Genomic DNA, 23,692 nt, shown 5'->3' with positions numbered 1-23,692 from the left:
GGTTTGGTGAACAATTTCCTGCCAGGACTATCTACATCTTGATTATTCGGTCAGTCTTTAGGGACTTCATTTCAGACCCCCTTGGAGAACGACTCCAGCCCCACTGACCCCAGGGCTTGGTGAACTTTCAGTTTTATTTTCCCTGGCGCTGTTAACGCCCAAACTTTTCACCTCCCAAGTCAGAAAGGACTTTGAATCCTAGCTCATTTCCTACCACCTCCAACGTCAGTCGAAAAAAGAACGAGACTTTACATTTAAAAGAATCATATTATTTTCCTTAAGGATATTTTTTAATGCTCTTGACAAACCCTACATTATTTGTTTTTTGGATAAGAAGTCATGTTGGCATCTCTATCCCAGTGGGACTTTGCATGTAACAAAATGATTCATTATTAATAAACAAACAAACAAACAAAAAAGACGGGGGGGGGGGGTTCGTGGGTTAATAGTTTCTTTCACTGTAGATGACCAGGAACTTTGCCCAGCCCCTCTGCCTCCCCAAGCTCTCTCCAACTGGAGGGGTGATCCTTGCTTTTGACCACTTCAGTTTCACGCCTTCCCGGGGCAGCTGACTTCACTGCTGGATTAATCACGAAGAACCCCCTCTCCTTGCCCACAACACTCGCCTCCTTCGCCCCTTCCCTAAGACTTATTTCTACTATTTCTAAAGTGCACTTTTTCTGGGCCTTTCCCCATCCCCGCCCCCCAAGTGGGCTTTCCTTCCGCCTTGCTCGGCTCGGATTCCTGCCTTGGTCGCCACCCCCTTCCCCTCCTCTCTCGCTCCGCATTGTCTTTCTGCAACCGCCCCCTCCCGGAGCGAGCGCCCGCACCCTCCAGACTCCCGGGCTCGCGCAGTGCGCGCAGGCCGCTCCCCCCTTGCGCGCCTCCCGCGCCGCCCTCGCCCCCGCCCCCCTCCTCCCGCTCCTCTCCCTCCTCCCTCTCCCGGCGCCCGAAAGGATCATTGTTGGCCGCCCCCGCCCCGCCCACCCCGGCTGTTTATTTATGCACACGTCACCGGGACGGCCCCGCCCCCCGGCATCTCATTAAGGCGAGTGTGTTCCTCTCGCCCTGTCAATAATCTCCGCTCCCAGACTACTCCGTTCCTCCGGATTTCGATCCCCCTTTTTCTATCTGTCAATCAGCGCCGCCTTTGAACTGAAAAGCTCTCAGTCTAACTTCAACTCACTCAAATCCGAGCGGCACGAGCTCCTCCTGTATCTTCGGCTTCCCCCCCCTTTGCTCTTTATATCTGACTTCTTGTTGTTGTTGGTGTTTTTTTTTTTACCCCCCTTTTTTATTTATTATTTTTTTGCACATTGATCGGATCCTTGGGAACGAGAGAAAAAAGAAACCCAAACTCACGCGTGCAGAAGATCTCCCCCCCTTCCCCTCCCCTCCTCCCTCTTTTCCCCTCCCCAGGAGAGAAAGACCCCAAAGCAGAAAAAAAGTTCACCTTGGACTCGTCTTTTTCTTGCAATATTTTTTTTTTGGGGGGGGGGCAAAACTTTTTTGGGTCTTTTTTTTTTTTTTTTTTGATTTTCTTCCTCCTTCATTTTTCTTCCAAAATTGCTGCTGGTGGGTGAAAAAAAATGCCGCAGCTGAACGGCGGTGGAGGAGATGACCTAGGCGCCAACGACGAACTGATTTCCTTCAAAGACGAGGGCGAACAGGAGGAGAAGAGCTCCGAAAACTCGTCGGCAGAGAGGGATTTAGCTGATGTCAAATCGTCTCTAGTCAATGAATCAGAAACGAATCAAAACAGCTCCTCCGATTCCGAGGTAGGAAAAGCCCCTCGGGCTGGTGGGGCTTTTTCTCTCTTTCCTGGGCTGGGCAGAGGTGGCTGGAAGGGGAGAACGCGGGGCCGGGGGCGGCGGCGGGGCGCCGCGGGCCGGGCGGGCGGCGGGGCGTGCGGTGCCACCATTGCAAAAACTTGTAACCCTGTTTTTCTGCCCCCCCACCCCGCCGATTCTTCCCCCCGTCCCCCCTCTGCGTGGCGTTTGCCCCTCGCCCTCCCCACCTCCACCCCTCCGGGAAGGCGGAAAGACGGCCTCCGCCTCGCTCCGAAAGTTTCCGAGATAAATCCCGGGAAAGTTTGGAAGAAGGTGAGTACGCCCCGCGCGCCCCGCAGCCGCCCCCGGGCCGGCCGCCCCGCGCGCCGGGCCCCGCGCCCCGCTGGGTCCGGCCCCGCGCCGGCCCTGCCGGGGCGCCCGGCCCCTGGGGGCACTTTCTAAAAAGTTTCTCCTCGCTCTCTCCCGCTCCGCGCGGCCGCCGCCGTCCCCTCGCCGCCCCGCCATGTTAGCCGCCAAGAGGCAAGATGGAGGGCTCTTTAAGGGGCCACCGTATCCCGGCTACCCCTTCATCATGATCCCCGACCTGACGAGCCCCTACCTCCCCAACGGATCGCTCTCGCCCACCGCCCGAACCGTAAGTGCCTCCGCGCCCGGCCCCCGCCCTCCGGCCCCGCATGCGGCCCTGCCCTGCCCCCTCCTCCCCTCCCCCTCCTCCCGCCTCCTCCCCTCCCCCGCTCGTGGCCCAGGCAGCCCGAAACTCTCCAAACTTTTCTGCCTTTTGTGGACTGGATTTGTTTGCACTTCGCCATGTTCTTGCTTTCAGTTTGCTGCCTCGCGATGTTGGGGAGCCCTTTCTTTCCAAGCAGGGCTTGGCTGGGGGGGGGAAATCAGAAGAACTTTTTTGTGCGCTCTGATCCCCCTCCCCCTTTGGTGGTGTTGTTTGTTTCTTCACCCTGGGAAGATGACTGACTGTGTGGCTCTTTCTTTTCTCTCCCTCTCTCTCTCTCTCTCTCTCTTCCCTCTTCTTTGGCGTCTTGGGCTTTCCCCGGTTAACCCTTTGGCTGCTGCTGCTGCTGGGCCCGGCGTGACCGGGCTGTGCCCGCAGCGCGGGGTAGCGAGTGCATTTTCCTCCAGGCGTTGCACTTGAGAACTAGCGAGCGCGCAGTGCCCGGGGCCCTGGAGAGGCGCCTCGGCTCTCTCTTTCGGGCGGTTGTTTATTTAGCTTTCTAGTGGAGATCACTGACTTTCGGCCCTCCTTCCCCCTTTCCCTGGAAGGTCACCCTAGGCTGGTCCCCTCGCACACTTGGGGGCTGTGGGCATCCTTTTCTTTGGCCACCCGTAGGGCCGCGAGCGCTCTGGGTGCCGAGGCGGGCTCGGCTGAAGGGCGCACTAGCTGCGACTCTCCCGGGCCGCGCGGGTGACTGGGCAGTGCGGGGTGGGGAGGCCCTTGTGGCCAGGGTACTTGGTTTGTGTGCAGCCTAGATGGCCTCCTCTGGGTGGACTTGATGTGTTTCTAGGGAAATCTGGTGGCTTGAGGTGTGGAGTGTGGTCTGCTCTCGATAGCTTCTGGAAAGGCCCTCGGTGGGCCTCAGGGGGCCAGAGACCTGTGTGCGCGGGCTCAAGGGGTGCAGGGGGGTGAGAGGCCAGGGGTGTGTCTCCTTCTAGACAGTGGGCCGCTGATGGCCTGCGGTCCAACTTAGGGGGCCCCGGAGCAGCGCGGGGTGCCAGGCTCCCAGGGCGCTTCCTGCAGCGTGAGCACTCACCGCTGACATTTGTTCGAAAGGCTCATCCCCTCCCCCACTGGGCCTCTGTCCCCCTGCCCTCATCCCGAGCCCCTCCCCCATCCCACTCTGTTAAAAAGCCTGGATTAGGAATCATCTCTAGACACGCAAGATGTGTTTATTCCCGCAAGATGTGTTTATTCCCGGCTTCGCGGAATTGTCATTTTGCACCTTTTCTGGTTTGGTCCCCCACCCCTTATTTACACACAGTACTTTTGTTTTTTTCTTTTTCGGTAACTCGAGATGGCAATTTGAAATAATGCACCCACTGTTGAGCAGTAGTGAATATGGTGCTCATGGCCCAGGTTTGCTGGGCTGGAGTTGATCAGATCTACAAGTGTTTTTAAGCATTAAAATATTAACTATCAGGTTTGGCTTGTTTCTTTTCTTTCTTTTTTTTTTTTTTTTTTTTGGGCCCTGGCAGAATGGCAAGGGCATGCTAGACTGGTCATTTTTATGGCTAGGAAAGAAATAATTACCTGCCCCTCTCTTACGCCCAGGCTTCTGCATGCTTGAGAAGCTGGGAGCGTGGTTCAGCCCGACCTCCTCCTGTAGGGCCCGCTCTTTCAGGCTTCTGGGCCAGGCTCTGGCTTGCAATGTAGGGGAAACACAGTCAGGTTATTTGGTATTTTTCTTGGGAGCTTCTGGCATCTTAAAAGGGACTATTCAGCTCAGAATCGGAGTGTCCTGTGCTAACAAACTGGACCAAGCAACATTCCAAAGTAATCCTGGGAATTTCTTCCTCTCCTTCCCTCCTCCTGAGGTTGGAAACCTCCTTCGTGTTATTTTAAAATCCACTTAGCCATCTGAAAGACCATCTGAATATTGAGCCTTGATGGCTCGCTTGTTGGCTTTCTTGGCTCTTTTCAAACTCCACGCCTGTGACCCCTGACAATCTTGCCATGCCATCGCCTAAAACTTGAAGAGTGATGTAGTGCTGTAATTAGGAAACGGGGAAATTGTTAAAGGCAAATAAATTATTTCCCGGTGAGAAAAGGAAGGCTCCCAAACCTTGGTCCCCTTTGTGGGCATTATAGGAATAGACACATCTAGTCATTTTAATTGTGGACATAGCGGGTGGCCTTGTGCTGTGACATCAGATTGAGTCTGAGAGGACATTTCTGAACTCAGTAGGCAGTTTTAGTATTTGCATGTCAAACACCAGCAGACATCTTTGTGTACACTGCCTCTTCCTCCTTCCTCTCTGTTACCTGGGTTAGATTATGTGCTCCCAAATTAAAGTTATTTATTTAGGCCGGTAAGCGGAGCAGTGGAAATGAGGACGGGGAGGCTGTTGTGTGTCACTCTTGACATCTTCGATCAGAGGGCCAGCTTGCAATTCCAGATTTGATACAGCTGCGGAGGAATCTATAGGCAAGAGAGTGGTCATTCCATGCTCATCTGAAATTCTCCGGCGCTTTACATAGGGTCTGTTTTTGAGGGCAAGGTGTAAAGACAAATTATCGGGGTATATTTGATCCTCTTTCCCTTTGTTGGTGGTGTTTTTTTTTTTTTTTTTTAAACTACACTTTCTGTTAGGAGCATACCTGTAAAGCAACTGCATCCTTTAAAAAGCACACTCTCTGGAACTCTGATTTCTGCTTTTCTGTTTAAGAATGTAAAGAATTAGGAGTACCATTAAATCGGCTTATGATGAATAATACATTATCTCAAGAATAATGCTTTAATTGCTGACGACGCCATAAAGCTTGATAGTAATAATTTTATTTTAAAAGGACAAAGATTTCCGCATAACATTAATTTAGTCTTTGATACAGTAATAGGAATGGCTTTTAAAAAGACAGATTCAGATACAGAAATGCATTAAGGAGAGGTCTAGTTAAGGAGCTGGGAAGGGTTAGAACTGCAAATATTAGAACTGTGGTGACATTTGTATACTACAGATAAGAATGCTGTTACCACAGTAGAGTTGGTAGGAAAGAGTAGTTTTCCATTTCTTTTTCCCTCCTGGCCAACAAGAAATAGGGCTATAGTAGTGGAAATTCCGGTTAGATTTGAGATTTCTTTTGAAGGATTCGATTATTAGAACTCTTGCATCTTCTTTTATCCAAACTTATTTGCTTTTCAGCTGAGCTGTTTGCTACTAGGTTGAGCAGATAAATAAGCTGCTGCTTTATTTATCTTGAATTCATTTTTGAACTTGGGATTCAGCAATTTAAAGGAAACCAAGAGGGGCCTATTCATTGGGGTTTTATTTAGCTGGGCAACTTCTCTTTCTGGCTTGTGAAAAATGGATGTTTTCTCCCCGCTCAAACAACATAATCCTTCCTGATACAAAAGATTGAGACCTAGGAGTGTGAAGGGTTAATGTTGGTCCTTCCCTGTTGTCTTCCCGCCCCCCACCTTCACCCCTGATTGTTTTGACAACACTTTTCAAAGTGTGACATTCCAAGCCCCTACATAACAATGTAATATTACTGTAATTACACAGGTCATTACATTTTAAATAGAGAACAATAAAATGCTTATCGCCCTGAAAAAGAACAGGTGTTCTTGCCCTTCTTTGGTATTTATGCTAATTGTTTTTCATCTCCTTCAGAAATATTTATGGCGAACATGTTTAGATTTCAATCTCAATGCAACAGTATTAATTCTGTGCTAATCTTTATAGGTTGGGGTTTAATGTCTGCAGTATGGATTATGGGCTCAACATTCACCCAATAAGTCATATTTGAATGATTATAAATTTAATGTGCCAGCGCTGTGCAGTTTGTGGATACTCGGGCTTTCTGAAACCCCAGCAACAAACTCTGAGAGCAGTTGGGAGGCTGACAGTGCTTATCTGGGAGAAGTGTTGGGAAACTTGACCCACTGCTTAGGGGCCAGGAGCTTTGGCTGATGCCCCCATCTCTGATGAAGAGATTTTGAGGAAAACAATCCTGGTTCTTGCTAGGAATTTTTCACCTTGATTTTAATTTTACTGATAGGGATTTCATTTAGAGTCCCTGCTGGAAGTCGGTCAGCTGTTTCTTAGCAAGCTGTGAAAAAGTTACATGAAGGTTTCCGGGAGCTTACAGATCAAGAATGCTGTTCTGTTAGCCGGTGCGGGAGCGTCGCAGTTCTGCACGCCATTAAAAAAATATTTGCTTTAGAAAGCTAGCATTTTAATAGTTGCACCAGAGGCTGCGCTTTTAAAGATTACAGTCCAAGTCTTTCCAGGATTTGAATGCCTCCTAACATCCCACGGGGTGCCCGGGTGTGTGTAAAAAGTGCCTAGATTTCTCGGTTGAGAAATCCTGGTGCAAGTTCTGTTACACACTCGCAGTGGGTAAACTGGAAGGTATCTTAAGAGGATTTTGCACTTTGTCAGATGTTTCACAACAGGGGCCCCCGAATCACATTAAAAATGCACTGTAGAGAAAAGACAGCTGCAAATTTTTGTGTGGACGCGTGTTTCTGGACCATGACTAAAACTCCGAGGACCTTTTCCCCAGCTGTCTGGAAGTTATGTGGAAGTTGGTTTATTGGCAGTTAAGTATGGGACAACCTGGATTTAGCAAATGCTCTCTCCAACACAGGAAGTAGATGACATTATATTGAGGGAGAGGAGGAGACTTCAGGCAGGGAGCGATGTACTGTTGATTTTTTTTTTTTTTTTTAAATTGTGGAGTTGCCAAATAAATAAGCCCTTTCCAAGGAAGTAGGTGTAGGCTTTTTAGTCTTGGTAAGTGGAACTAGATAATATCTTTGACCGCATTTATATCTCTTTGGAGGTGACACATTTCAGCTTTTTGAAAGGGAGGGGAGGATGAACCAGATTCTTCCGGGGCTTTACATTTTGAAGGGGGGTGGTGGTGGTGGGAGACGTGGGTGTCTGAGTTTCTTCTGGGAGTAAATATTGGAAATCATGTGAATAAATCTTCAAGTTGGACTTATAATTGAGCACATTTGTGAAGGAAATGGTTAATTTTACAACCAAAGGCAAACTCGCACCTCGACAGGTCTGCTGAAAGAAATGTGCCCCAGTCCTTTGCTGGCAAGCACACCGGGTCATAAATCCACAGGCTTTATTTACAGCCCATAACACTTATGAATGTTAAGATATTTGACGCCACGTTGGCCTTATAATATTCAAGGTCCGCAGACATTGGCAGTAGCTCAAATTTCTCTCACTAATTATAAGCAACGAGATGGGGGGGCATCACAAAGGCCACCCTCCCCCTCCCGACCCCCACCCTTGCAATCTGAGTTTCCCCGACACAGGACCCCCCCCCCCCCACTTGGCAGCTGACCTGTACTTTCCCTCTAGGCTATTGTTATACACGTTTATAAAGAGGACTTTGAGGGATGGAAATTCACTGGGGGGCTCTGTACAAATGCTTTTTTTCAAAAGCAAAGTTCTCTGTGTGTTTGCCTCCCCCCCCTTTCTTCGATTTCCCCCTCTTTTTCCTTTCTTTTTTCTTTCCTTTCTTAATCCCCTCTCCCCCAGTTTTTTGGGAGGCTCCTTTGCCTATATCGTGCATGTTTCCCAGAATACTTAAGGAAACCTGATATAGGAGACTGCATTTTAATTTATATGATGTTCCACCAAGCTGGAAGGAAAAGACACACATTGCAAAGCTCTCTAGTGAATGCGAGGGTTTCAGCAAAGTGAGTCGGGGGCGGGGGTGAGGAGAGTGGATTAAAAGAATTTAATAGGCAAGAAAAAAAAATCCTAGTTTACGCTGGGCATAGGAGGGCCACTCAGGGGGGTGGGGGGTGTGCTGGTATCTGGAGGAGGAGGCAAGTAACTGTAGCCGGAGGTGGCTTGACTTGATTAGAAAAGGGCTAGGAGGTAGGGCAAAGACTCAGGGCATGGGGGAATGGCTTGTTGGAAGTGGGGGGCTAAAAGTTTTCTTAGGGGCCGGAGGAACCATGGGAGGCACTCTTAAAAACTATATTGCTTTGCTCAGCAGAGATTGGTTCCAATCCCCTCCCCACCCAGAGTGTTCTCGCTGGCAATAAATATGTTTCCTATCAATTGCCCCCAGCGTCTGGAGGTGGGGGGTCTGGCTGGGGCTTTATCTGTGAGACCCAGCTAAGAGAGAAGGCTGATTGTCCTGCCGATTTTAACTTAGGTTTAAGAAGTGGGCTGTTCTGATGTGTGTGTTGCAAATAGACCCACACAGTGGTGGAGGGGGGCCTGGGAATCGGGTGTGTGTGTGACTTGAGCAGCCAGAGGAGCTGCTGGCCCTGTCATTCCTGGCCAGATCCTTCCCCTCCATCCAACCCAAACTTAAAGACCCAGGCTGAAAGGTTTTATTTTCTAATCAATGGAATGCAGAAACTTACTAGCCCTCAGGGATAGATGTGAATCCCTTAACAGCTCATTACAAAGATGAGGCTGTGGGATCTTTGAACGGGTTATCAGCCACGGTGTTCTTGGTTTTCCCAGGATAGGTTTTTCTTCCTTAGGCACATCTGATTTTGGGTCGGTAATTCAGCGCATTATATTTTATTATTTTTATCATGAAGTGGCCCCAGACAGCGCGGACTGCAGGGGAAGGGACGGCTGCACATGACATCAGCTCCGAAGGAGTTAACGTTGCTCGCTAAAGTTTGGCATCATGAAAATAAATTTGAGGCCTGGTAGGCATTAGCAGGGCACAGCACATTTACAGAGCTTAATTAGTACGAACTGTAATTGTTCATGGTCTGCCAGAAGAAGTAATGTTCAGGAAAAGTGGAGTCCCTTTCTTGCAGTCTTCAGTTTGAAACCGATAAATCACTTGCATATTTGTGTAGTGATTCAAATGGAGCTAAGACCTCTCCCATCCCAACATGTGGTAAATTGTAAAGTCAATGAATTGCAGATGTAGGCTACAGTGAGATTCTCTAAGAAAATGCAGAATGAATGGGAAAGAGTGATGCTATAAATATTTACTGAGAAGATAACTAGGTTCCTGCGTGCTGGGCCAATTATGATGTACTAAATATATTAGTAAAATGCTTTAAAAAAATCGAGAGGAGTTGTGTAGGTCTTTGGGTGGGTTGGTTTGTTTTGGAAAGTGAAATGAAAGGCACTGTGTTATTGTCGTGTCAGTTTTACTGAGCCTGAATCACAATGGCATGCCCAGGGAAGGACACATGAAACCCACATTAATGCAAATTAATTCGTTATGAGTTGCAGGGCTGTGACTGCTAAGTGGAGTAATGATGGGACATCATTTTAAGAGTGTTAGTGTAGCAACTTTTAATGGAAAATGCTGTGTTAAGAACATGTCTCAGCACTTCAGCCCACGTGTTTTTATATGCTAGAAATGTGTTTTAATACAAGAGCAGGAAACTCAATTCACTTTATTATTTTTTTTTCCTCCCAGTTTTCAGAACTTTTAATTATGTTTTGACGTTTAAAGAAAACCATTGTTTTTTCTCAAAAACTAACCCAGAGATGCCTACCGCCCTTGCTTGGTTCAATCTCAGCTTTTCCTTTTCTTTTTCTTTTTGCCAAGGATTGCAGCACAAAGTGGAAAAACAATGAATGTAACATCCCCTGTAGACCTGTAGATAAAACTTTCTTGAAGTGATTCGCCCCCCACCCCTCCTTGCTTTTTTGCTTCTTAGAGGATTTTGGTCTCAGGCAGTGTTGCAAGTCAATACTTCTTTTCCCCAAATGTGAGTAGGTGGATATGTATGGAAGCTGTAAAAGTTAATGATCATTCTCTGACTCATAGCTGATGGTTTCAGGTTGAGGAAAAGAAAAAAAAAATTAATGAGGGTAAATAGACATTTGATGGAACACTGAGACAGTAGGAGAGATTGTTCTTGTGTCTGAGGGCATGCATTTTGTTGAAGCAGAATTTCTGAAGGGAGAATGGGGCCGGGGGAGAAGGAGGTGCCATTGTTCCCTGGTTGTGTTAGGATGCTGCAAATGTTCTTGTGCCTAGATCCTTGCAGGAATATTTAAACCTAAGGACCCATGAGAAATCCTGGTTTTGCATTCTTCCCTCTTGAAGTTAGAGTCTCCCTTGGCACAGTCAGTCATCCAAAATCCTGGTCAAAAGTTTACTTCCCATTACATGGAAAAAAGCTCTTAGCACAGGACTAGGGGGCCCGTGCCCACACAGCTCCCCCTGGAATGTCCTGATAGCCTAGAAAAGGTCTGAAGATATACTAATAGAAGTATTTTTTCCTTGAAGCTAATGCCATGGAAATTAGACCTCAAGTGGCTCATAGAGGGTAGAAGAGGAAAGTAGATGAAAAAACTCCAAGAAAACCAAATCTGCTTGGGAAATGGATCTATTAATTTTTTCACATGGAGGAGAAAGCCAGGTGATTCATAAAACCAAAAATAAAGCACATGTTCCACCTCATACCAATTTGGTGGAATGAATAGGCATCAAAAAGTAATCTTCACTCCCTCTGGAAGTTAACTCAGTGCTGGAAAAACTAGCGTAGGATTTCAGTTTTTCTTGTGGTGCCTTGGAGAATGAGATTCCTGTGGTTGAAGGAGCTGCTTCCTCTTCCCCCATCTCCATAGCTCTGAGGTTCTGTATCTGAAACATCAAATCTAGAGGCAGTAGTAGTGATTGGAAGTAAAATGAGAGGAATCAAGGTTTGCTAATAAGGAGAGAAGCCCTTCATCGGGAGATGTGGCCAGCTCTTCATGGCTCTTCCTGTGGACAGGTGGAGGGAGTCGGGGGGGCTGCTGGGAAGGTAGAATGGGGAGGAGGGGCTTGGCCAGTGAAAACCAGGGCTGAGGAAGGGAGAGCCCAATGGGAGTGCAGGGCTGAAAGGAAAGTGCCCCGGAGTTCTCCTTGGTGACTCCTGAGCACTTCAGGGAAGCACATGGTGGGGACGTGTGGGGGGGGCATGCCCAGATTAGAGTGGCCACAGTTGCTGGATGAGGAAATGACTGGGGCTCTCCAGGTTTCCTGCACAGGTGGGTCCCAGGAGGTGAAGCACCTGGAAACCCAGGGACACCTTAGCCCTCTTGTTCTGGATCTCTCCACCTCTCATCCTCATCTTCCATGACCAACTCTTGCTTTCTCCTTAATGGTGGCTTCTAGAGGGGTAGAAAGGATCAGGCTGGTTTTAAAGTGCCAGGTTTTTACTGGGTCTTTATCTTTTATACTTACATCATTTATATTCTATCTTAAAAAGCTGGTCTGTAACATCTTTTTGTTGCACAGGGAAGGCAAAAAACAGCTCAAGGGTACAGGGCACCAAAGTGTCTTTGGGGGAAAGCGGGTGGGAACCCAAAGGAGAAGGAGAAAATGTGAAGCCCTCTTTGCTGTGCTGTGGCTGCAGGGGGTGTAGCTCGGCTGGGAGTCGAAGACCTGACTTAGACACAGAGTGAGCTGATCTAGGGCTTTCTCTTTTGCTGGACACCCCAGGGAAGGTGCATTGCTTGGGAGGGGTGGGGTTCTTTCTGGTTGTATGTGGAGTTGAAGGTGAACTTCACTTGGTCCTGTGTGTTCCCTGCTAGAGCTTTAAGAAACTTGGAGCTGCATTTTTAGTCTTTTAATTGCTGCATTCTCTGCAGGATGGTTGGAGCTACTTGGATGGTGATGAGCGCCAGGATTAAGAACAGCACTGGACAAGTGAAAATTGAATTTGGCTTAGCCACAGTTTCATTAATTTATTCATAAGACTGTGACTATATGAAATTATTTTCCACGACATACCCGTAGTTATCAGGTGTCCATTCAATTTTAATTGACAATATAAGATTCCTGTGGTTACCCTGAGTACAGATTGCCTAGGGCTCCGCAGGGTTTGTGGGAAGAAAAGCTTGGACAAGTTTCCATTAAGCTCTGAATCAGGCAGTTGGAAAGGAGGAGAATAAAACCCACTGTAAAGAGGGACAGGTTGTTAGTGTTGCCCGCCCTGCTTAGGAAGGAGCTCCTCCTCAGACAGCGCGGCTCTCTGGCCAAGAATTCCAAACTCGCAGAGAGAGACCTGTCCCAGTCACAAAAGTTGTTTTAACATGGTGCAGAATTGTCACAGTAATTAGTGCAATCTCCGCTTACTGACTGGCAGCTTTTACAAAAAAGGGCAGGGAGACAAAGGGTGCAGATTCATCTTTCTCTTCTAGCAGTGTTCTTTGGATGGACTGTCTCGGAGGAGGGGGTGGGGACTCTGTGCTTGAGGGGCTTGTCTTCGTTTATTTGCTCATTGTTCACCTTTAGTTGTTTTGGGGAGTGTGTTTTCTTGCTTTGCTTTGACAGGTAGAGGGATTTTTTTTTCCCCTTTTATTTTTCTTTCTCGTGCCTTTAAAAATTTTGATTAATCTGCATTGGTACACACACACACTGAGAGAGAACTATATATGTAGTGTTTTTGTTTGTTTATTTGAAGCAGATAAAGTTTTCTCAAGAGTGCTCTATCCTAAAATGGATACTTCTCAGCCTTATCACATGAACAGTATGGACTGAACACTGTTTTTTATTTGATCACTAGTATGTTGTATATATTTTTGAGCTCAAAAGTTCTTACGTGAATTCTTTTTCCTCTTAAAAAAAATAAACTGTGGACTCCGATCTGCCCGCCCCCCCCCCCCCCCCAGGGAGCAAGATGACAAATTAATTGAGCCTGAAACCCACCTTTTGTCCCAGTGAGGTGAAAGCCCTCTGGCAATAGTAACACTGTTGTGGCCAGGGATGGCTGTGGGTAGGGCTGGTCTGTGATTAATGCAGGTCTCTTTGGAGATGCAACTGATTTGCCTCTTGGTGACTGTGATTTCACGAGATCATCTGATTCCCCATCGTTTGTTTGTTTATGGCAAATTAAAGTGCATTTTTAGATAACTGTTGATCCTTTAGTGATTATTGTGTTGTTTATAAAATAAATCGGGCAGATGCTGTTTGTTTTCTCAGTTGGTTGGATCCTGAGATAAACAAGTAATTATTTGGGAACATGGGCATTGGGTGAGGAATCTTGGTATTCCTTTCTGTTTGGGATAGCCCCCTTCTGTGATGGGTGGTCTGCAGGGCTGTAAAGGGAGAGGCTAGCGCCCCTCTTGAGCCTTGTGCCTTGGAGGATCTGAATGAGCCACTGACTTACCAGTAGGTGGTCCTTAGAATGGCTCTTGGGCAGGCTTGGTCCCCTCTTGGGGGGAGTGTGGATTACTAGAGTGGAGGCTGCAGGGATGGCCTGGATGGCCTAGTCACTGTGAAGGAATGTGCGAGGCGTCATCGGGTGGCCCCTGATTCTGTTGGACACGTTTGTTTCCCCAGAAAGAGAACTGTGCTGGAGAGCCAGGGCCCGGTTATTGGAAGTAGGGAAGGGGCTCCCACCTGCTGCAGTCCTGTGGCTTCTGATCCTTTCTCTCCTGTCTGTGTTCTCGCCTCTGTGTCGCAATCCTGACGACTTTTTGCAGCACACAGTCAATTTTTCTGCAGCCTCCTGCTCAGCACACTGGCTTCCTTTATGTCTTAATGGGCATCAGTCTTTCCTTTTCATGTCATTGATTCTCACTCCTGCCCCCTCCTCCCCTTTTTGCTTATTGAATAGGCGCTTTTTTTTTTTTTTTTAACTTTACCTTAGATTAGTATGATCATCTTATCCATAGCAACAAATAAAAGTACACAGGTCTTGATTGAATGCCAAGGCTTCAGTTCAATCTAGGAAGGTTTGTCTGCTATTCATAAACTGCTTAAGATGTTTTCTTGTAGTTTGTGACATAAGCAGAACGCTTTGATTTGGTTTCTTTCTACAGCTCCATTTTCAGTCCGGCAGCACACATTACTCTGCGTACAAAACGATTGAGCACCAGATTGCAATTCAGGTAGGAAATGCAAGAGATTCTGAAGCTTGAATTGTCAATATGGAGGTCTCTTGTGTGTTTTATTCTCTGTCCCTCCCCCACCTAGATGATGATGATGATGATGGTGGTGGTGGTGGTGGTGGTGGTGGTGGTACTGGTGGTGGTGGTGGTGGTGTGGTGGTGGTGGCGGCGGCGGCGGCGGCGGTGGTGGCTGTATCCCTGGGGGAGGTGGGAAGCAAAGAAGAAAGAAGAATGGAAGAAATGCTGCTAAAATGATTTAAAGATACGGGAAGAAAGAGAAGCCTGTGTTTATTGTTAAGATGTCCTGATCAGGCATGGTGGGCACCTGGACCCCCCAACTTGGTTACTGCTTTTTGCACAGGGGAGGGATCCTGAACTGAGAGTGAAATGGGATGACAGAATGTGAACGGGGAGAGTTCAGCGGGGAGATGGGAGAGGGGGCCGTGTGACAGCCAGAGAGAGTTGTTTCCGGGGGATCAAAATCATGTTAAGTGGTGCTAAGAATATCACTTTTGACCTGATCGTCCTGAAATGTTGATTTCTCTTGGGCCTGTTGATATATGACACTGAAAGTGCTGGGAGGGAGAGGCGACAGATCCCAGCTTCTGATGAGTGTCCTGTTTCCTGCTCACGTAGTACTTCCATTCTCTTAAATCCAAAGGCTAAACAAATCACAGACTAATATAGACTCGGGGCTGAACTGAAGCCAACAGCAGTAGTGGGGGGGTGGGGGAGCAGACTAATAGGATTTTCGTCTGTCTGCCTGGCCTTGCTAGGGTGGATGTCCTCATGGTGTAACTGGCCGTACCAAAACTTCTCGAGGGTTCTGTTTTAACCCTTGGAAGGGAGGCTCTCGGAGCCATTTGTGTGGTGTGGGAAGGCTGGGTCTGGGTCTTCTTCTGCTTGTAGGTTGATGTGGTGTGGCGCATCAGCCACGTGGCCCCACGGCCCCTGTTCCCACAGCAAGCTTTTGCAGATCGTGTGTGTGCATGTGTGTGTGTCTGCACGCTTGTGTGTGGGGGTGTGTGTGGCCTTTCCCACCTCCTACCGCATCACCTCTTGGTAGCTTTGTTATTTCAAGTTCTGCATCTTCCTCGATAAGACTTTGAAATAGCCATTTGCCCCAGGTACATGGACTTCTTCCCCCAGTGGAAAGTATGAGTCAGCAGACATTTTTATTTGGTGGATTCCTGGTCTTTTTTGTACTTCTTTCAAGGCTGCAGTAACTTAGTTTAAAAATATTTGGATTGCTTCTGTGGTGGTGCTGCTGATCTTCTGTTTGTGTGTTTTAGGGGGAAATTGCGACTCTTGATTTTACCCCTCCACCCGCAGATACTTTCAAGACTGGCACGAAGGCGGTGGTACAGTTGTTCTTGGCTGGCACACTTCCTGTTGGACCCTCCTCTCTCTTGATTAAGGCCTAGTACGTCTTGTGCTCAGAAAATGGCTTAGAGGCAGGCTTGGTTGGAGAACAAGCCTAGACCCTAACTCTTGGTGACTGGGTGAACCCATGGTGGCCTGAGGCCTACTACATCTCTGGGATTGCTGGAAAATCCTGTTCCCCTGGGGGTTACGAATTGTGGAGGCCCAATAGGATAGTGATCCTTATCTTGGTGTGGAAAGGCTGGCTGGGGCCATGTCACTGGGAGACCAGCCGAGACCAGACCAGCTGTTGAATCTTTACACCCGGAGCTGAAGTGCCCCTTGTTTGGCTGAGCAGTTCGTCTTTCTCCAAACCACCTGGCACGGTGCAGGCCATGTGAAGCTCTTTCTCAGGAGGAAGATGGAGTAAATTACAGAGCTCATTGTTTGGAGGACTGAAACCATCACTATTCCTCCATGAACAGGTAGTATTGTTCTCCCCTGCTTCTATTTGCTGAGGCTTGATGCCCATGTGGGCAAACAGAGGGACGTTTTATTAGAGACCCAGCACCATGCTTTCAGTGTTCATTCTCCCTCAGCGTCTGCTAGACCAGCACGAGGCCCAGCCAAATGGCATCGAGCTGTAATTTTAGTGTGATCATCAAAGGATAAATGGCCAAAACCAAACAAAAGAAGCAAAGGGAAAAATAAAGGGAAACCTCAGACAAATCGAAATTGTTCCCAGGGTACACCGGGCAGCTTGGTCGCAGGGTGGATGGGGAGAAGACAGTGGCGCCCCTCCCGGGCACCCCTTGCACCCGCCCTGCCCCCCCCCCCATACCCCATTCTTTACTTAAGGGTTTAAATGCAATGTGATTGTCGGGAGGAATTTTCTTCCCTGGAAACTTAGAACTGTCTCACCTTAATACATACTGTATTTCAGCTGGAGCTGGGCATGCTGCTCTCCTAAGCTGTATCCTAAAATAGCCTCCTAGTATGACACCGTGCATCACATGAGATTCACCCCCTCTCCCTCCCGTCCCTCCTGTAATCTCGGGACTGGCCAAGTCCACCGATTGTATGAATGGCCTCTGAGTGATTCTGTAGACCTGGCGCGCTCATAGGTTTGGAGCTGATCTCAGTTGCCTTGTTGGGATCCCCCCTTTTTTGACAATCTCCTAGCTCCCCTTAGGTTTGAAAAGACAAGGGCAATATAAATGAGCACATTCTCCCAAAAGAATAACACATGTAACTGGAATGAAAATTAAAAGGGCTTTTAAAGAAGACCGCTATTTAATTTTGTCGCCTTTGTGTGTGTGTGGGTTTGGGTTTGGACCCAGGACCTTGTGCATGCTAACCTGGATTCTCAGCCCCCTGACTTTCTGGAAGTATCACTGAAGGGGAATATGAATACAGCCCATACACAGATCTTCATAGAGTGGTAGAGAGACTTTCACATGTGAACGTCCACGAGATTATCATCCAGATCAATATATAGATTGGAGTTGGAACATCTTTCCTGTAGGGAGCCATGTAAAAAAAAAATATTTTAGGCTTTTTGGGCCATATGGTCTCTGTTGCAACTGTTCAGTTGTGCTCTTGTTGTTTGAAAACATCTGAAGATAGACATAAAGGATGAAGTCTGGCCATGTGCCAATAAAACTTTATTTATAAAAGCAAACATTGGCTGGGTTTTCTGACATCTGGTAGAGAAAATCCCTAGAAGTCTCCCTTCTTTCCTTCTCTTCCCAGTCATCTGTCTTCTTCCTTTTTCCTGCTTCCAGTGAAAATTCTTTTTTTTTGGGGTGGGGTGGGGTGGGGGGGAGAGGGTTCCGGATTGAACTCAGGAGCACTCAACCACTGAGCCACATCCCCAGCCCTATTTTGAATTTTATTTAGAGACAGGATCTCACTAAGTTGCTTAGCACCTTGCCATTGCTGAGGCTGGCTTCTAGCTTGGGATTCTCCTGTCTTAGCCTCCTGAACCTCTGGGATCACAGGCGTGCACCACGGTGCCCGCCCCTTGTGAAAATTCTAATGGTGGATTAGTCTCTCCTGGTTTTTGACTTCATGTACATGGAGTCATTCAGAACATACTGTTTGGTGCCTGTGCCTACGCAGCATTGTGCCTGGGAGTTACACCCCTATCATTGTGGGTGGCAATGACTTGCCCTTTTGCATTGCCACGTAGCGTTCCATGTACAAACAGGCCCCATGCGTCTGTCCTTTCTCTGTTGTTGTATATTTGGTTTACTTCCAGGCTTTTGCTAGTATGAATAAAGTCCTAGAAACACCCCCCCCCCCCGCCCCGCGCCTCCTTCCCACCAATCACCAATCACCAGGAGTGGATTTGGAAAGATGGAGGGGTGCGTGTGTGTTTAGCTTCTGAGTTTTATCTTTTGAGAGAGGTCTGAACACTGGACAGATGTCACGGAAACGAACTAGCGTAGTTATTAGTATGCGAGTGGAATGTGGTGGGGGCAGATAGAAGTGTCTAGTTGTGATTGGAGGTCAGTTTGCCCACGTGTCACTGCTGGCCCTTCACGTAGGTTGGCCTCTGGTTCCAGCCCTCAGGACCTCCTCCCGCCATTGCCCTTCCCTGGGAAGAGGAGGAGCAGGCTGGTTGCAGACACCACAGAGCAGCTCCTCGCGGGAGTCCTGGCAGGGGACGGTAGCTCAGTGTTTAGGCATTTCTGTTACCTGCCCCAAGGGAGCTCTTCCAAAGCTCCTGCTCTCGTCATGATTCCCACCCCAAGACAAGTGTCGTAATCAAGGTCAAGAGCCACAGAAGATGTTTCCCCTGGTTTTCAGAAGGGCTACTTCAGCCAATTAAGCCTTTGTTTTAAGAGTATTTTGGCCAGAGGTTGATATCTTAACACTAAGCCACATGTGATTTAGGGAGGGAGAAACTTCAAGCAGCAAAAACAAACTGTGTAGACCTTTCGGAGTCGTTTCTCTTCTAAGATGTGATGTGGTTTGTGTGTGCGCGTGTGCATATGCGTGCTTGTGTGTGTGTGTGTGCAGAGACAACCAGGAGAGGATCCAGAAGAAATGGGCCGTTTTATTTGTTTACACAGCTGAGCGGTGGAGACTCTGCAGCTCTGCAGTGGGTGTTGCTTTCTTTCTTGTCCTTGTGCCTGTAAGATTCCTGCTTGGTCCTAGAACTCTTCTGCCAGGGCCACCAGGATTCTCCTCTGGATCCTGAGTGGTTTTTGGAGCCAGGGAGAGGAGGTACACCAAACTGGAGGGTAAAGATTGTGCCGTGTTGATCCCTTATTCCTGACATGACCAGGATGTCTTGTCCACATCTTAAAGTCATTGAGAGGTGCTACAGCTCAGAGTTCCTCTCTTTGCCAATAGGATGGATAGGGCCAGAGATTCGTACCAGGAGATTTGACCAAAATTTAAGAAAGAGGTGGCAATGTTTGCCAGGCTGTGCCCTACTTTGGGTTTCTGATGATGGTGGTCTCTGTGTTCTGGGCCTGTCTTCTCACCCACCCCAAGTTCTGGCCTTTCTGGGTTCATGAGGATTTGCAGATCTGGGCTGAATGGGGGACTCCCAGGAATGAGTTCAGTTCCAGGTGTGGTCACCCCCATGCTTTCCCTTTAGGCTCTGGCTCTGAGGTTACACTCTCGCGTTCCCTCGAGAACTGAAGAGTGCTGGGCCCAGTGGCGCACACCTATAATCCCAGCACCTCGGGAGTTCGAGACAGGAGGATCGCGAGTTCAAAGGCAGCCTCAGCAATGGTGAGGCACCATGCAACTCGGTGAGACCGTGTCTCTAAATAAAATACAAAATAGGGCTGGGGAGGTGGCTCAGTGATCGAGTGCCCCTGCGTTCAACCCCCAGTACCAAAAAACAAACAAACAAACAAAAAACCAAAACCCAAAAAACAAAACAAAAAACAACTGAAGAGTGGGGCCAGGGGTGTAGCTTAGCGGTAGAATGCTTGCCTAGTACGTGTAAGGCACTGGGTTCGATCCTCAGTACTGTGTAATTATAAGTAAATAAAATAAAGATATCATGTTATCTTAAAGAAGTGAAGGGTGCTGGATGTGGTGGTACATGACTTAAATCCCAGCAACTCAGGAGGCTCAGGCAGGAGGATCACAAGTTCAAGGCCAGCCTCAAAGAGCTGGGGATGTGCCTCAGTGGCTAAGTGCCCTGGGTTCAATTCCCCATACTCCTCTACAAACAGAAGTGAAAGTTACTCTTCACTAGAGAAGCCCGTGGATGCCAGTAACTCACTCAGGAGGTTCACTCAATTCAGCAGCAGTGCCTTTGGGCCTAATTGTTAAATCCGTATTCAGAACCCTCATTCACTAAAAATATGTAGTGTCCATATGTGTGCCAGGTCCCTGGAGATTCATCAGTGACCAAAACAGGTGGAAATCCCTTTTCTCTCAAAATCCAGCCATGTTTCAAATGCCAGTTTTATTTATTTTTATTTTTTAAAATATTTTTTAGTTGTTGATGGACCTTCATATTTATTAAAAAATTTTTTAGTTGTGAATGGACAAATACCTTGATTTTGTTTATTTATTTTCATGTGGTGCTGAGGATCGAACCCAGGGCCCCACGGGTGCTAGGCGAGCAGGTGCTAGGTGAGAGAGAGCTCTGCCACTGAGCCACAACCTCAGCCCCGTATTTATTTTATTTATTATATGTGGTGCTGAGGATTGAACCCAGGGCCCCCCACATGCTAGGCAAGTGCTCTTCCACTGAGCTTCAGCCCCAGCCCATCAAATACCAGTTTTAAACACCCCACCCCTTCAGTCTCTAGGTCTCTGGCACAGGCCAAGAGTGGTATTTTGTGATTCACGCTTTTGATTTTTCAGCCGGCTCAAGGTTGAGCGTGGCCTCCTTAGAGTTTTCTGAAATCAATCAATTGATCGTTTATTGGCTGCTCATTCATTTCCAGTTGCTGAATCAAAATTGAGGCCTGGCAGGTCCTGGATTGGGATGACATTTTCTCATTTTGAATGGGAAAGCGACTGCTGGGCTTTCTGAGGCCTTTTCTCGGTGCTCACGTGCAGCGGCCAGCTACTCTGCAGAGCTGAAGAGGAGGCGTCTGTGGGTGAAGGAGCAGCGTGGACAGAGCGTTTGGTCTGGGGGTCAGAGGGGATAGCAACCGTTAATGATAGCAGCTTATGTTTATTGAATCCTTCTGATGCATTGGGTCTGATATTAAGTACTTTATGTGAATTATTTATTGATTCTTTATGACGCACAGGGAAATCTGAAAGGGCAGTTACTGTTATCATCACCATTATCCTCATTTTTGTAAATGAAGAAACCTGTTTTGTCCAAGGTCAGTTAGGATTCAGAGGAGGCCTGTGAGTGGAGAGGGACTGCCAGCTCAGGGCTGGGTGTGGCTCAGCGGCAGAGCACTTGCCTAGTATCCGTGTGATCTTGGGTTCCGTCCCTGGCTCCGAGTCGGGGTGCTCAGGGGGGCCTAGGCAGAGACTGCTACCCAGCTTTCTGGACTGTATACTAGCAATCACCTGGTGACTGCTCAAAGATAGAGAATCCTGGTTCTACTCCTTGGAAATTTCCATTCAGGGGGATCCTGTAGGTCAGCCTCTTCTGAACCCAGAGGCACCTGGGGGCTTAAGATGCATGTCGCTGTCCCACCCCCTTCCATGTTCTGTAGGCCTAGGGTAGGTCTCCGTGGTTGTGGTTTGAGTGAGTTTTTGGGTAAAGCTAAGGACCCTTTTCTGGGGACAGCACTTGGAGAACCACTCTGAGGACCGTGGTTCCCACCTCTGGCTGCGTGTTCGTCACCTGGGAAGGTTGAGCAATGCCCAGGGCCAGGCCCTGCCCCAGAAAACTGGCTCACCATGCCCGGGGGCTGGTCCTTGCATCCCTGGTTGGCCAGTGCTTTCCAGGCGACCCTGGGGAACTCCAGACGGGGGCCCCCGGGAGTCTGCACCCTTCCCTGCTCAGGGTCTCCTTAGACGGCAGCTGTTGCAAGGCCTTTTTTGTTGTTGTTGGGTTCTTTATTCTTCTTTGCTAAGGGGTGAAAAGAGGCCGTTGTTCTGAAGGATGGCTTGTGTCTCTTCAGGTGGTTGAACACTCATGAACAGGTAGTGGATGACACCCCGGTGAGTGGGATCTGGTGTCAGTCAGGCCAGGGTAGGAGCCTGAAGGGGGAGGGAGCCTGAGAGTCTGGTGCTGCTCCGATTTGCAGGTCATGCCTAATCGCAGATTTAGGGCCAGCCGATCTGTGGTGGGGCGGGGCTTCCGCATTTCTTGACAAGCTTCCCAGGTGACAAGCTTCCCAGGAGGGGCGATGCTTACGCCCCAGACTCCTCTGGAGTGCAGCAAAGATAGTGCATTTTGCTAGGCCAGGAAACTGACTGGGGCGCAGGGAAGTGGTCAGGGAAGTGGATTGGTTTGTCAAAGGTCCCACATCTTGGCCGAAATAGGGCAGGCTGAGAATCCCAAGAGTCCACCTCCTGGTCATTTCCATCTTTTAAAAGAAGTTAGTGTCTTGTCTACGCCACCAGCAGTTGTCTCGCATTGGCGAGATGAAATAAAGCAATCCAGTTTTTACCATTTTTTGCTCATGTCATTTTAAAACATAAATCTGCTCTAATTGTACCTTCGTATTTGCATGTATTGAGAGGTATCTGTTCCGTATTCCACCATGTTAAGGCTTGGTGGGGACCAGCCTGCCTGGTTTGGGAGAGGGCTGGTAAGGGACAGGGGGAGTGTCTGTCCGCCATCCCTGTGCCCCTCCTGGGCCATAGTGCTGAGTGTCAGTCAGCTGGTTGTGTTTTCTTAGTAGAATTTGTAAGTTCCACTTTATAATATTTACTTTTTATTAAGTCCCTGAAAATCATGGAGCTGTTTAGCTGAGCACAGAAATTTCTAAATGGGTTATGGCTGACATTTGGAGGCTTATCAGGCTTAGCACTTAATTTGTTTCTGGAGTTTGATTTGGTTGGATGGTATCAAACCCTGATCAAACAGATAAGTGGCTGCAATTTTTCTTCTTCTTTTTTTAAAACCGGTTTACCTTGAAATCTCAGCATACTCTTTAATTAAACAAAAATGGCAGCAGACCACATTATTCCTGAGGGTTTCACCAAAACCACTGGTGCGTTAGGTACATGCACCGTGATTCTCTGTCGAGTGACGTGTCTTTGCATTGGTTGGTAGAGGTGTGGGTGGGTGGGAGGGATGGTTTGATGGAAGTTTCTGGGCCTCAGTACTGGTGCTGTTTAGGGCTGAGTAAGTTCTTTATCGCAGGGAACTAACAGTCCTGTGCACTAAAGGAGGTGTGTGTAGCCCCATCTCTGACCTCCGCCCTCTTGATTCTACTAGCACCCAACAGAAGTGTGACAACCAAAATTGCCTTTAGAGATTGTCCAGTTCCTCTGGGGGGGGTCACAATGACCCCTGGATGGGAGCTGTGGGCTTTGTAGAACAGTGTCAGGAGTTGCCCTGCCCCCAATGGTGTGGTGGTGGTACCTTTGCATTTCCTGGACCCAGGTTTTGCGTCTGTTGCCTTGGAGATAGCCTGGGTTTGTTTGTGGATTAGTTCTGCTGAGTTTGTTTCGTAATCTGCAAAATGGGGAGAAGGGTAGTGCCTGTTTTCAGATGGGGGGGGTCGGTGGGTAGATGAGACCAGGTGTAATGAGCTGGGCAGGGCCATGGTGCAGGGAAGAGCTCAGTGGCCGCTTTCCCTGTGGGGACTGTGAAGTGCTGGCTTGCAGGTTTAGAGCATGCCTTATCCTGATATGCATTGTGTAGTTTTTATTTGCTGTCAGGAACATCACACATGATAAATTTGATAACCTGGACTATCTTTGCTGGGTAACAAAGATTTATGACTACTGTTGGTAGCGGTTTGCATTTATCTCATGTCACTTAGAAATGTCTGCCTGGTCCTTGTTACTTTTATTTATTTATTTTTGCTGTGCTAGGGTTTAACCCAGGGGTGCTTTACCACTGAGCTCCATCCTCAGTCCCACCTACCCCTCTTTTTTTAAGATGCAGGTCTTGCTGGGCACAGTGGTGCTCA

The 23,692-nt window shown here is 48.1% G+C and overlaps 1 protein-coding gene across 46 annotated transcripts in view; it reads left to right on the top strand.

The window, feature by feature from the left end:
- Nucleotides 1-1,031: 1,031 nt before the first annotated feature.
- The window catches only part of Tcf7l2 (transcription factor 7 like 2), a 187,642-nt gene continuing 164,981 nt past the window's right edge, over nt 1,032-23,692 (top strand). For 7 of the 46 annotated variants that reach the window (XM_078047165.1, XM_078048303.1, XM_078048393.1 and 4 more), the window contains exons 1-4: nt 1,033-1,778; nt 2,036-2,102; nt 2,300-2,424; nt 14,232-14,300. In XM_078047165.1, the coding sequence (XP_077903291.1) occupies nt 1,590-1,778; nt 2,036-2,102; nt 2,300-2,424; nt 14,232-14,300 (450 nt within the window). In that variant the 5' untranslated portion in view covers nt 1,033-1,589. Of the gene's footprint in view, nt 1,779-2,035; nt 2,103-2,299; nt 2,425-14,231; nt 14,301-23,692 lie in introns of all 46 variants that reach the window. The other 39 variants (XM_078047799.1, XM_078047614.1, XM_078047637.1 and 36 more) reach the window with 16 other exon arrangements.

The sequence above is a fragment of the Ictidomys tridecemlineatus genome, chromosome 1, assembly GCF_052094955.1.
Source record: "Ictidomys tridecemlineatus isolate mIctTri1 chromosome 1, mIctTri1.hap1, whole genome shotgun sequence".
Taxonomy (NCBI): Eukaryota; Metazoa; Chordata; class Mammalia; order Rodentia; family Sciuridae; genus Ictidomys; species Ictidomys tridecemlineatus.
This window is presented reverse-complemented; position numbering and strand designations above follow the sequence as displayed.